This window comes from Copidosoma floridanum, unplaced genomic scaffold (genome assembly GCF_036245765.1).
Source record: "Copidosoma floridanum isolate Cflo_tuat_1 unplaced genomic scaffold, Cflo_Japanese_pri ptg000019l, whole genome shotgun sequence".
Classification (NCBI taxonomy): Eukaryota; Metazoa; Arthropoda; class Insecta; order Hymenoptera; family Encyrtidae; genus Copidosoma; species Copidosoma floridanum.
Window position 1 is genome coordinate 13,431,857 of NW_028321896.1, and position 13,822 is coordinate 13,445,678.

The window sequence follows — 13,822 nt, forward strand, 5'->3', positions numbered from 1 at the left end:
GGACTAATTGCAAGCACTCGTCGATATGTTGGATTTTTGAGAATCCTATTGACCTCATTGATTCTCTTACTTTCACAAAAAAAAAAAAAAGAGACCTCCTATTACGGAAATTGCTATACCAACAAAAATAAAGTAAAAAAGCGTTTCACCCGTGAACGAGGGATAAATTGAAAAGGCGAAAGAAAAAAACGGCAAATCCCAGACCGTAATAATCAACCCGATGGCCGGAAAGTACGAGGCGTTACCTCACTTGCAATCTTTCTCAGCGCTAATCGCAATCCCTCGTTACTTTCCAGCCGAGCACATTTTTGTTTTTGTTCACGGATGGGTTATATGCAGTTGAGGTACCCGAGCCAAAGACATAAATATGGTTCTCGGATGCATAAAAAAAAAAAAGGGGGAGGGGGGTTGTATCGACAAAGCAAATATTCGTCCAGATAACCGGTAACTCATAGCTACAGATTTACTGCCACTGCTGGTGGTCCTGAACGACGTCGTGGCCGTAGTCATCTCTGCCGGGTGGTTGGACGTAGCTGGCGCTCACAGCACCACCGGTGAACGGGTTTGTCGAAACGAAGGGGTTGCCCGCGTTGGCCCCACCGATGGTACCGTAACTCGCCCCTTGGCCCGGATCGATCGGCACCTGCTGCTGCTGGTACTCGTTCGGCCCCGGCTGGTAGGCCGCCTGTTGGTAGGGTGGCTGCTGGTACGGCGGCTGAGGATCGTTCCAACCAATGGTCTGGCCCTCCCCCGACGGCTGCTTCTACGACACCAAATTTCACAACTGCTCAGCAAAACCCTCTCCATCGTAAACTCCAAACTGCAGCTCAAATCATCTTTTTTCACCACTTGACAATACAATCATTCCTGTTTTCATTCTTTGCATCGGCACAATCAACGACTGGTAGTAATGAAAAAAAAAGAAAAAGAAAAAAAGAAAAAGAAACACCATGTTTGGTGTGTAGCTAATCGGCAAATCACGTGGCTATACGTAATATCACTCGTAGTATTTTTGCCCTATACCGTAAGGGACGATCGATGAAAAAAAATGAGACAACTCACGATGAACTGCGTCTGCATGACCTTGGGCGGGGGCGGTACGGGCGGCCTGCCCTGGCTGAGCTCGTCGAGGGGATTCCAGCTGGCCTTCTCCTCGGCATCGGGATCGGCCCAGGGTTGGAGCTCGCCCGAGCAAAAGACGGCGTAAAAAGTGACCCCGACAAAGTGGACGCAAGCGGCGGTGATGAAGACGATGCGCCAACTGGCCGGGTCCTTGTGGCGGGTTATGTTGTCGACGAATATCGGCACGAGGAGGCCGGCTATCGTCCCGATGCCGTTCGACATGCCCATGAGTATGCTCGCGTAGCGCGGCGCTATGTCCAGGTGGTTGACGTTGAAGCCGGATATGGCGAAGCCGCTGCAAGCCACGCCGATGGTCAGGGCCGTCGTTGCCCCGCCGCCGTTGCGGCTCGTCGTGCACTTGGCCACCACGAGGAAAAACAGGGCCTCCATGCCGAAGCCACCGCAATTGAACAGCTTACGGACGCTCGTCGTCGACATTATGCCGCGCTTACGCAGGTGATCCGCCAGCAGACCCCCGCACGGCACTATCATCGTCATCAGCAGGTGGGGCAGAGCACCCAGCACTCCCGTCTGTCGATCATATTTCGCGTTTCATTTCTTTTATTTATAATATTTTGTCAAGTACAAATAACAACAAGATGCAAATCATCGCGTGGATGTCCAAATTATATACCCCTGCACAGTCTACGTCATTTTCAAACTGCACCTGTACTAGCTTACTACGTTGAGGGAATAATATACAACAAAAATTACTGTGCTGTGTTGTGTTAATCTGGTGTCGTTCCGTTGTTTTAATTTTTACATCACTTAATTGCTGGGCAGTAATTTACATTTGTAAAAACGGTAAAAATCACAAAAATGTTGCTGTTCCAAAGAACGAAAAATGATTGTTCAAGTGGTAAAAAGTCTGTAGACACGACCGAACACTACCAGATTATTATCTTTTCTCTCGGTGTAATCTCATCAAACAACAGCAACCCGCGTATTGTCGTACCGAGAGGATAATCGTGCAAATGTAAGGGTACAAACGGACCTCGACCACGGGCATGTCGAAGGCCTCGTGCATGAAGCGGCCCTGAAATAGCACGAGCAGGTAAAAGTTCCAGGAGCGGCAAAAGTTGGCGACGATGATCGCGTGCACGGGCATCGAGGTGAGGAACTTGCGCCAGGGCGTCGTCGAGAAGGTGGGTATGGGCTGGCCTACTTGGCCCTGGCCCAACGAGTCCTCGATGTAGCGGAGCTCGCGCGCCGAGATGCACGGGTGCTTCGACGGCTTCTCGAACGACAGCCACAGCCAAAAGCAGTACCAGATCAGACCGAACACACCTGGGCATTTTTACGTTCTCTCATCATCATCATCATTTTTCGTATGAAAATTAGGTTTTGTCGTTTTACCGTAAAAGTAAAAGGAGGCGGTCCAGCCGAGCCAGTTACTCAGCACGCCGGACAGCGGCATTCCTATGACAACTGCGGCGTACGAGCCGCAAAACGCCAGGGTCGCCAGTCTGGACCGTTCGAGGGGTGGTGCCCAGTACTTCCATATGCCGTGGCACGCCGGATACGTGACACCCTGCGGGTAACGACAGTTATTGTACAGTGAACATTGGAAGCGCGAGCAAAAATAGGGGAGGGACGGGGGAAAAAAAAAAAAAAAAAGCTTACTTCGACGAATCCCTTGCAGACTTGAATGATCATGTAGTCGATGGGGCTGAGGGAAATGGCGCTGGGCACGAGGAGGTTGAGGAACGAGGAGATGACGATGGCCAGGCCGAATATCCGGTTGGCCGGGTAGAGGGAGGCCAGGAAGCCGCCGGGTACTTGGGTCACCAGGTAGCCCCAGAAGAAGGACGAGTCGACCGCGCTCTGCGTCGCCACGGTCCAGTTGAACGGGTTGTTTTGCGAGTCGTTGCTTATCTTCAGCTTGGCCATGCCCATGTTGCAACGCATACCGAACGAAATGACGAAGCCTGCGGGTAGTGGAATTTTTTTTTTTTTTTTTTTTTTTTTTCCTCCAATCGCATGATAATTTAAATGATCTTTATAGATGTAGATTAAAAGGAGGTAAAAGCCCTCTGCACGTATGACTCACCAATGCACGCGAGCAGGGCTATGGTGTACCTCTTGGACAGGCAAGGTATCTCGGGCATGCAGTAGGTGTCGATGTGCCGGAGGGGTGGCCTCTCTGGTTCCGGCAGCGAGTCGAGGGAGCCCTGTTTGCTGAATCGTCCTCGTTCATCCTCGAAGCCCTTGTTTTCTTTCATGTACTCGCTCGGCGCCTCAAACTCCTCGTACCCGCTCGCCCCTACCGGTCCTCTGTTTTTTATCCTACGAATTTCACACAAAAAGTTCATCAATGTCGAGGTATGTTTTTAATCGAGTTGATTGGCAAAGGGGGGGGGGCGTTGAAGGCTTTGTTTTTTTTTAATATATAATCACAAGTCAAAGAGCCGAGGGAATTGTTTCAAGAGATAATCGCCTTACCCGGAGATTTTCTGGGCAGCTTTGGTCTTGAGGGAATCGAAGGCCGCGAGACCCGCCGTCGCGAATCCGGACATTTTCCAATTATTGGGGTTGCCACTGCTCTCGTGATGATTCGATTGTTGTTGTTGTTGTTGTTGTTGTTGTTGTTGTTATTTTTGTTATCACGCAGCCCCTGAAATTTATTTTACTTTCTTTTTTCTCGAAGCTCTTGTGATGAAATGTTTGCATTTTATTTTTGTTTACATTTACTTTGGGAAGGGAAAAAAAAAACATGGCCAAATAAGTCGAAACGAAGACCAACATTTGTAGCTACTGTGTAAAAAAAATACGGGTGAAGCACAATATTTCAAAGTAGAAGCGCAGGGAGTCTCAGGAGCGCGGCACTATTATTATAATAAAACTTATAGTAGCAAACAATCATCAGCGATGATAAACTTCCGATGAACTAATGATAAATTTTAAGGAGATTGATAAATATGGAGTGATGCGGTAAATGTTTAGGATTTCACGGTGAGTAATCCAAAAAGTGCAAGAAGCATACCCACCGCACGCTCGAGTTGAGTGAGCAAATTTTTTTAACACCCAGTGATGTGCTAAGACTTCAACTTGGAGCACCTTCTCGTGCATCAGTACAAAAATACCTACTTCGCTTTTAAAATCTGTCCCTTTGTGCTAACACAAGAAATTAAATGTTATACACCGAGTATCGAACAGATAACCATTTCATGATCAGCAGTTATGAATCACCGTTTAGTAGGGATCATCGAACTTTTGATGAGCAATGCCACGTATTGCATGAAGCAAGCTCGTGACCAGCACCCAAAGACAGACACCGACCACTAGCGATTGCGCGAAATTCCACTCAGGATAAGCAAAGTAGTATGATAATGATGTGAATTCGCAAATATACGGTAATGATTACTCTTTTCCGTGAGAAAAAAAAATTTTCTGCAATAAAAAAAAAAAAGAAAACTGAAAAACGTGAAGAATATGGAGCCAACAGGTCGGACGCTAACGATATTGTTGCAAACTCTTCGACCCTACGTTAAACCGGTTCGTGATTTCATGGCATCGGTTGGAAAACAGAAAGTGATAATCATCATCCCCTAGGAGCAATGAACAAACACTTTGGGCGCGCTTGCTCTTTCGAAAATTAACTTCTCCCTCCACCTACACGTACAACTCTCGAGCCACACTCCGAGCTATTGAAACCCATATAAAGCGCAGAGTTTGATCCATCCATGTAATGATGGCCGTTAAACGCGCAGGTAATCCGACCTGCAGCGGCAATAATAAATCAGACCGGCCGGTATAGAACCGAAATACACCTCAACTCCCCCAATGGGCGCGATAAGCAGACAGCTCGACTTTCCGATACATCTCATTCGAGCGTTCTCCCTCTTTGCGATCCCCTACATACACCATTGCCTCCCTTTTCCGATAAAGCCGCTCTCTTCCATCCCCTTTAGTTTCGGGAATCTCGGGGAGGGTGAATCGCATTGTGGGGGATCGGGGGGTTGCTGTTTATCCGGTCCTCCTCAGCCCCGTGGTCCTTCCGTCTTCCCGGAGGAAAAGAAGCTTTTCTCATTCCTACGAGTGTACGGGGAACTATTTGGGTGTACCCTCGGCGCGTGTGTATTCACGTGGTGGACCGCTCTATCCCCACGGGGTTTGGCTCTTCCTTGTATGGGCCGTCAGTGTCTCTCGTCACTCCGGCCTTTGTTCTCCTCCTCCTCTTTTTTTTTTGCTCTTTGTTGTTTGCGTGCTTGGGGTGGTGTCCGTACGGGGCGTCTCAGATCCTACGGTGGCACGGCGCTGACGAGTCGATTATTGCGTTTGGCTCGAAGCTCAGGGATCCACTCGGCCTGCCCGGCTCTGATGGTTACATCCTTTGTTGACCCGACTCTTTCCCCCTGATTTTTTTTTCCTTCTTTTCGTCTAATATAGAATTCATCCATCAGCAGCGTTATGGTCAATGGCACCTTTAACTGGCCGAGATTTGGACCCAAGGGAGTTTGTAAGAGTAAGCTATCGAATCGGGCGTTGAACCATTGGATGAAAAAAAAATTACTGCCCGTCGTGGGTGAAATATCCAAAGCGACGACCCACTGCGTTTTAAGCAAAATACGTACCGATATGGCAACCCCGTCGGGATTGAAAAAAAAAAAAAAATAATAATAATAATAGTCATGCACATTGAGTACACAATATGCAGTCGCAAAATTTGGATGTCTCGTAGGACGCATCGAGAGAAGACGAGTCCAAGGCGCCACGCGCAAGTCTCTCGCGGCACCGGTAGTGCTTGGACGTTAAACTTTTTTTTTTCCTCCTTCCAATGCAAGTCCTCGTATGATTTGCAATGAGCAAAACAAAGAATAGTAGTAGTAGTAGGCTTGGAAAGTGCCATCGACTCGAGATATACGAAGGGGGTGAGGCATCAGCCAACGGATAGGTGGGCAGTCGATATTACGGTGGTGGAGTTAAGTGCGGAACCGAGAGACAATGGGACGCAAAGTGCACGGCGCGACACGTGTTGACACGCGCGCGCGGGGGGGAGGCAGAAATGGGGATCGAGCAGTGGCGAGGATATATCGCTTCCCTCTCTCTCTCTCTCTCTCCCCGATGTGACTGTTTGTGTGTGCTGCTGGAGTTAGTGTGAGTAATGGCCATGTGCGTTTTCTGTTTCTCCTCTGCCATTTGTACGATTGTATACTTGCAACACAGCTAACGCGGTACGCGCATCAGCGACGATACGTGTATATAGGGGAGGTGAGAAGTAGCGCGACGACCACGTTAAAAGCTGTCCGAGTTATTGTTACTCAGGGGTTACTGAGTGGCCCGTGAATGCACACGTCCGTTTGATCGATCGGTTTTTTTTTTTTTTTTTTTTTTTTTGTTTTTTTTTTCCCAACCACCGCGCAAATGGGGATTGCTTTTGTGTCCAGTGATCAGAGAGTTTGTCGCGCGCTTGGATTTTATGCTGCCGGTTATGATATACCAATCGGAACTTTTATGGGAGATGATTCGGTGGTTATTTAAGCCAGTTTTACAGCAAAATAGGTGATTTGTATCTGTTTTGCATTTCAGCTCGTGTGAAAACGCCACTTGGTATATCCATACAAATGTCCTCCAAACCAAAAGTCCATTTGTTAATATGGTCGAGGAAGGGCAGATTTTTTGTTTCGTGCACTGATTTAGAAAAAAAAGAAAAGAAAAAAAATGATTCTGGTACACAACTCCGAAAGTCGTGTCACACACGCAGTATTGATCCCAAGAGCTTTTTCGGCTCAACGAAAGCTCGGCGCACATTTTTCATCTCGCGGCGCCGAGCGGAGCTCCCGAAATCACCGAGATCGCGTCCCCCGGAGGGACGGGTTTTCCTTTCACCCTCGATTTATCCGAAAACGTGATGTATTGTTGCTTTTATCCGGACGACTGACGGGCTATACGCGCAACTTTATTCACTTTTGTCACGAGGTGGACACACACCCGTTCTTAGGGACAAGACGTATCGATACCATCACGATTTTGACTCTTCTCGAGGTATCATTGCACAACACGAGAGCACTTTGCTTGCTGCAATGGCGCTTCACCCCCAAACTTGTCACAGAAAACTGCACGATCGTCCAAATGTCAATCCAAATTCACACAGAGCTCGGGTGTTTTGTACTCATCTCGTTGCATCACTGGTTTTTCTTTTTTTCGTTACTCCTCGCGAAACTATCATTACCGATTGGATGAAAAATGAAGAAATAATAAAGAAAAATATAAAACAGGAACAAACCACTCGCATAAAAAGAGCGAGCCGCAACCACGAGGGTGTAGTAGCTGCTCCACTTTTCGAGCGACACAATAGCCAACGACCCACATTAGAAAACGAACCCCTCCTCTTCCTCTGCTCGGGAGAAAAAAAGAGCCCTCCCTGGCCTCCTCCCAAAAACTCGAAAAGGTCAAGTAAAAGAAAAAAAGGGAAAAAAGGAAAAAGAGAGGAAAACAAGGTGCTTATCCCAATGGGCAGCGTGAAATATCTTGCGTGCAATGTCACTCACCGATAATTAAGTCCAGACCGTGCTGGTTTAGCGCAGCGGGTGTCAGCGCCAGAAACGCGCGGGCCCTGTCGACGCGCGCGTACGGCTCGCAGCAGCCCTCTATCCCGTCTTGGCCGCGACATCGGCGGCGGTGGTGCTGCCTGAGAGAGGGAGGGCGAGAGGGAGCGAGAAAGGAGAGGCTCCTGCGCGCGCGTACCACAGTAGATTGGCGCGGCGCATCGATACGTGCGGGCCAATGGGAACGGGAGCCCGGCAGCGAGCGGATCGACCCCCGGGCGGAGCTTCCAAGGCCGAGCCGAGAGCTTGGGGGAACGTCGTCCTCGGGGATGAAGCTTTTCTCGCTTGATTTTCGCGTCCTTGATATTTTCATGGGCACACCGTTGGCTGATTTATTTCATAACCAATGGTTTTTTTTTTTTTTTACTTCCATTTCATCTGAAAAACGAGGGAAGAGAAAAAAAGGACCGACAACTTTTCATGGAAACGTGAGCAGTTCCACTGATCTCCATTCAAATGCATGGCTCTTGTGTTTCTAATCAATGGTAAATCACACAGGAGCTCCCAAGCCCGTAGTTAATAGGGAGAGAGAGAGAGTCGGAGGTATAATGGCCCGAAAGAGATTATAGCCGGAGAAGAAAAGGAGGAGGAAGCGAAGGGGACGATCGGAAATAACTTTTTTTTTTTTTTTCCGGGCAAACTGCTGCCTATCTACGCTGCAGCTCCGGCCTTCGTCCTTGTCTTTTTCTCTCTCCCTTTTTTTTTTTCTTTTCCGCATGAGTCACTCGAGCCTTTCGCTCTCTATTCCGATTCTATATCGCTCGACCACGGGCATGGGCTGGAGTTTTCTGCACAACGCGAGATCGATAATAACCCCGATGGGACATACCGCGGACTTGTTTTCGCCGGAGCAACTTGTAAAGAGTTGGCCCCGTGGACCTAGAAGAAGTTTTTTTTTTTTTTTTAATCGTCTCTCAATTCGAGTCAGTGAGTAATCACTCATATCCAAAATGAACGAAAAATGTGTAAACTAAGTCGTTGCATCGATTGGTGGTACACATCCACTCAAAAATTACCCAAGTACTGTTCTTTCTGATGATTTTGGGGTGAAAACTGCATTAACTGGAAAATATTCGTTCTAGAGAGCACATTCAATTACGTAGCAATTAATGTACCACTTAAAAGAATGAAGAAATCTCTGCGAGTCTGAATGGATTGGATGGATACAATGTGATCAGCTGATAAACTCATTGATCTTCCAAAACACTTGTTGACCCACATTTTCGTGCCATTAAAACTCCCTCTCAAACTCTTACCCCACCACTGCCAGACTCATCAAGGAGTCAGGTATCGCCTGAAAGCTCACGAAAAGTCCCCGACCAATTCCATCAATCACGATCCCGGAGAAAAGAAAATCCCACGAGCCAAACAACACCCGTTGCCGATAATTCCGTCACCCCCTACCTAAGAAAACCAAAAAATCCCACCCCCGTGGCTGGCGTTCAGCAGCAAATGAGTCTACACCCACGGAGAATACATCTCCCATTAGCCGTGCACGGCGTAATTCGCATGGTCTGCAAACTCGCGCAGCGGAGCCCACCCGTCCTCCAAAACGAGCCAGAGAAGGATAGATGGCCGCGTATACAAGAGCCCCCCTCGGGTCGCGATATCGATCGGTTTCTCTCCCGCAGCATCATCCGCGCGCGTCCCCGGTCCATGTATACGTGCTCTTACACGCACACACGGCTACATCCCCGCATTCAGACCGATATAGAGCACGACCGAGAATCTCTCGACCCTCATCTTTCATACTTGCTCGTAGGTATACGCATTTGTTCGCACTTGTGATTCCCCCCTGTTACTCCCTACGAGCTCGCACGAAAGTATGTGTCGGCTGCGCGCGAGTATCGCAGTCTGTTGCCCAGCTCTGTAGCACGAACGAGATGGAGCCGTCGTCGAGATTGGACGAGGAGAATTTTTTTTTTTTTTTTTCCCTCCTTCGAAAGGTTGTAGCTTTATTTTCGGGAATACGGAAGGATATTCATTGAAACGTTTACGCTAGCGCGTGGACGATATACTTACGGGAACTTGATTGATCGACGATGGATTGCTGCTGTTGGGATACTTTGGTTTTTTTCCCCTCCCCCCCCCACTCGGTCTCGATGTGAATCCATGCTTTGATTGGACCTACGAGTTAACGTTTGGGAAATCGAGCATTTTGTTTTTCGACAACTATTGTTACATATTAATGCACCTTTAAAATAGAAAATAGATTTTTTTTTCACTTATACGTCGTTGTAGGATAATTCAATTTAAAGTTCAGATTAAAGATACGTGAATTTCATGGTCCACAATACATTTATCATCGAATGGTTTGAAAAACATTGTCACCAAATACTGACACTGCCATCCAAGACGAGGGCTTGAGTGTAAGTGTAGATATACAGGCTACAGGCAATCTCTTTTTCGATTGCTCGGATTGTCAGGCCGAGCAGCCACCGAGAAAGTACAAGCGTCTTGTTACGCGGTTAAAAGCCGGGACGGGCACAGTTTCCCGAGGGAGCCGTTGATCCCTCCCGAAGCGAAGTAAGCCGTGAGTGAAGAACAATGTGCGACCTTGAAAGATCAGCTAGATTGACCACCTGGTTGAGCAATTGGTGTTTGATGTGTGGACGAGTCGTTCAAATTTCTGTCTGACTATAGTCATAATTACTACTGAATTTTATCGATTTACAAATATTGACTGAATCACAAGCCTAATTGTATAGTAGATATGACCATGACGATAGTGACTAGCAAATGTTATCGATTGGAAGTTGTTGACTATAGCCATAAACTTGACTGCATGGTTTGTCTGACTATAGTCATAATTACTACTGAATTTTATTGATTGACAAATATTAACTGAAACATAAGCCCAACCGTATAGTAGGTAGACTATGATGACAATGACTACTGAATTTTCTCCATTAGAAATGTTTTTATTAAAGCCATGAGTTTGACTATTCTTCATGTCTGACTATTGCGATACTTACTACTGAATATGATTAATGGGAAGGTATTGATAGCCATAAACATTACCAAATGATTTGGCTGACCAATACTCTTATACTGAATTTATTAAATTAAAAATAATTCATTACATCCATGAGTCTGACTATTCTTCATGTATGACTATTGCGATACTTACTACTGAATATGATTAATGGGAAGGTATTGATAGCCATAAACATTACCAAATGATTTGGCTGACCAATACTCTTATACTGAATTTATTAAATTAAAAATAATTCATTACATGCATGAGTCTGACTATTCTTCATGTCTGACTATTGCGATACTTACTACTGAATATGATTAATGGGAAGGTATTGATAGCCATAAACATTACCAAATGATTTGGCTGACCAATACTCTTATACTGAATTTATTAAATTAAAAATAATTCATTACATCCATGAGTCTGACTATTCTTCATGTCTGACTATTGCGATACTTACTACTGAATATGATTAATGGGAAGGTATTGATAGCCATAAACATTACCAAATGATTTGGCTGACCAATACTCTTATACTGAATTTATTAAATTAAAAATAATTCATTACATCCATGAGTCTGACTATTCTTCATGTCTGACTATTGCGATACTTACTACTGAATATGATTAATGGGAAGGTATTGATAGCCATAAACATTACCAAATGATTTGGCTGACCAATACTCTTATACTGAATTTATTAAATTAAAAATAATTCATTACATCCATGAGTCTGACTATTCTTCGTGTCTGACTATTGCGATACTTACTACTGAATATGATTAATGGGAAGGTATTGATAGCCATAAACATTACCAAATGATTTGGCTGACCAATACTCTTATACTGAATTTATTAAATTAAAAATAATTCATTACATCCATGAGTCTGACTATTCTTCATGTCTGACTATTGCGATACTTACTACTGAATATGATTAATGGGAAGGTATTGACAGCCATAAACATTACCAAATGATTTGGCTGACCAATACTCTTATACTGAATTTATTAAATTAAAAATAATTCATTACATCCATGAGTCTGACTATTCTTCCTGTCTGACTATTGCGATACTTACTACTGAATATGATTAATGGGAAGGTATTGATAGCCATAAACATTACCAAATGATTTGGCTGACCAATACTCTTATACTGAATTTATTAAATTAAAAATAATTCATTACATCCATGAGTCTGACTATTCTTCGTGTCTGACTATTGCGATACTTACTACTGAATATGATTAATGGGAAGGTATTGATAGCCATAAACATTACCAAATGATTTGGCTGACCAATACTCTTATACTGAATTTATTAAGTAAATTAAAAATAATTCATTACATCCATGAGTCTGACTATTCTTCGTGTCTGACTATTGTGATACTTACTACTGAATATAATTAATGGGAAGGTATTGATAGCCATAAACATTACCAAATGATTTGGCTGACCAATACTCTTATACTGAATTTATTAAATTAAAAATAATTCATTACATCCATGAGTCTGACTATTCTTCGTGTCTGACTATTGCGATACTTACTACTGAATATGATTAATGGGAAGGTATTGACAGCCATAAACATTACCAAATGATTTGGCTGACCAATACTCTTATACTGAATTTATTAAATTAAAAATAATTCATTACATCCATGAGTCTGACTATTCTTCGTGTCTGACTATTGCGATACTTACTACTGAATATGATTAATGGGAAGGTATTGATAGCCATAAACATTACCAAATGATTTGGCTGACCAATACTCTTATACTGAATTTATTAAGTAAATTAAAAATAATTCATTACATCCATGAGTCTGACTATTCTTCGTGTCTGACTATTGTGATACTTACTACTGAATATAATTAATGGGAAGGTATTGATAGCCATAAACATTACCAAATGATTTGGCTGACCAATACTCTTATACTGAATTTATTAAATTAAAAATAATTCATTACATCCATGAGTCTGACTATTCTTCGTGTCTGACTATTGCGATACTTACTACTGAATATGATTAATGGGAAGGTATTGACAGCCATAAACATTACCAAATGATTTGGCTGACCAATACTCTTATACTGAATTTATTAAATTAAAAATAATTCATTACATCCATGAGTCTGACTATTCTTCGTGTCTGACTATTGCGATACTTACTACTGAATATGATTAATGGGAAGGTATTGATAGCCATAAACATTACCAAATGATTTGGCTGAACAATACTCTTATACTGAATTTATTAAGTAAATTAAAAATAATTCATTACATCCATGAGTCTGACTATTCTTCATGTCTGACTATTGCGATACTTACTACTGATTGCAATCGATGGGTTAATATTGACTGCATGACAAAATGATATGTCTGACGATGGCCTTATTACTACTGAATTTTATCGATTCGAAATGATGTATAACTCTCAATTGTCAATAACCTGACCATTTTTTACGTCTGACTATATAATAATAATTACTACTGAAATCACGAAAATGCTTTTCGTTTTTCTAATTCTGTCTGTCTATGAAAGTAAATAGAAATTAGTGCAGTAGAAAATCGAAACATGTGCTATTCTGTTACTTCTTATTAAGAGTAGTGTACATCGACCGTTGAGAACTGTTTTCGCGTGATGTAAAATGTAGACGTGAGCACATTAATCAAAAATTAGGTTATTGAATAAGAAACTCATTTAATCATGTTATATCCATATTTTTTCAGAGAATGGATACGGTCAAATGGATAATTTTTTGTAACTGTTGTTAAAATAATAATTTAAGAAAAAAAAAAATTCCAGAATTATAACAAAATCGCTTTCTTTGTCTGCAAACAGTTTCCATTAATAGAACCCGACAACCTCCTGAAACTGAATTACCGAGAAAACGCAATTACGAAGGAAAGCCAAAGGCTAAGCGCCGTTCGATTCATACCATCGATCCGCAAGGCCTGAAAGGGGAGGAGTAATGTTTCCCCCCCGGAAGACAACATCGCAACAAATGAAGGGAAAAAAGCCAGTTACGTAGCCACTGTCACGCGCATATATATGATGTACAATACATGTACTATGTTTGTGCGGGTTTAAAAGGCCGTGGTCACTTTAACGGTAGGACGCCAATTAGAACTCTGGCAGGAATCCCGCGCCGAGGGACGGGCGTTTGA

General features: G+C 43.8%; 1 protein-coding gene across 1 annotated transcript; it reads right to left on the reverse strand.

Moving 5' to 3' along the window:
- Nucleotides 1–390: 390 nt before the first annotated feature.
- On the reverse strand, nt 391–7,699 carry VGlut (Vesicular glutamate transporter). Its single transcript, XM_014358510.2, has 8 exons — nt 7,614–7,699; nt 3,565–3,736; nt 3,173–3,408; nt 2,746–3,050; nt 2,479–2,653; nt 2,117–2,409; nt 1,063–1,653; nt 391–763 (listed from the first exon to the last, which is right to left on the reverse strand). Exons 2-8 carry the CDS (start codon nt 3,636–3,638, stop codon nt 464–466), a joined length of 1,974 nt encoding a protein of 657 aa, XP_014213996.2. The 5' UTR covers nt 3,639–3,736; nt 7,614–7,699; the 3' UTR covers nt 391–463.
- Nucleotides 7,700–13,822: the final 6,123 nt, after the last annotated feature.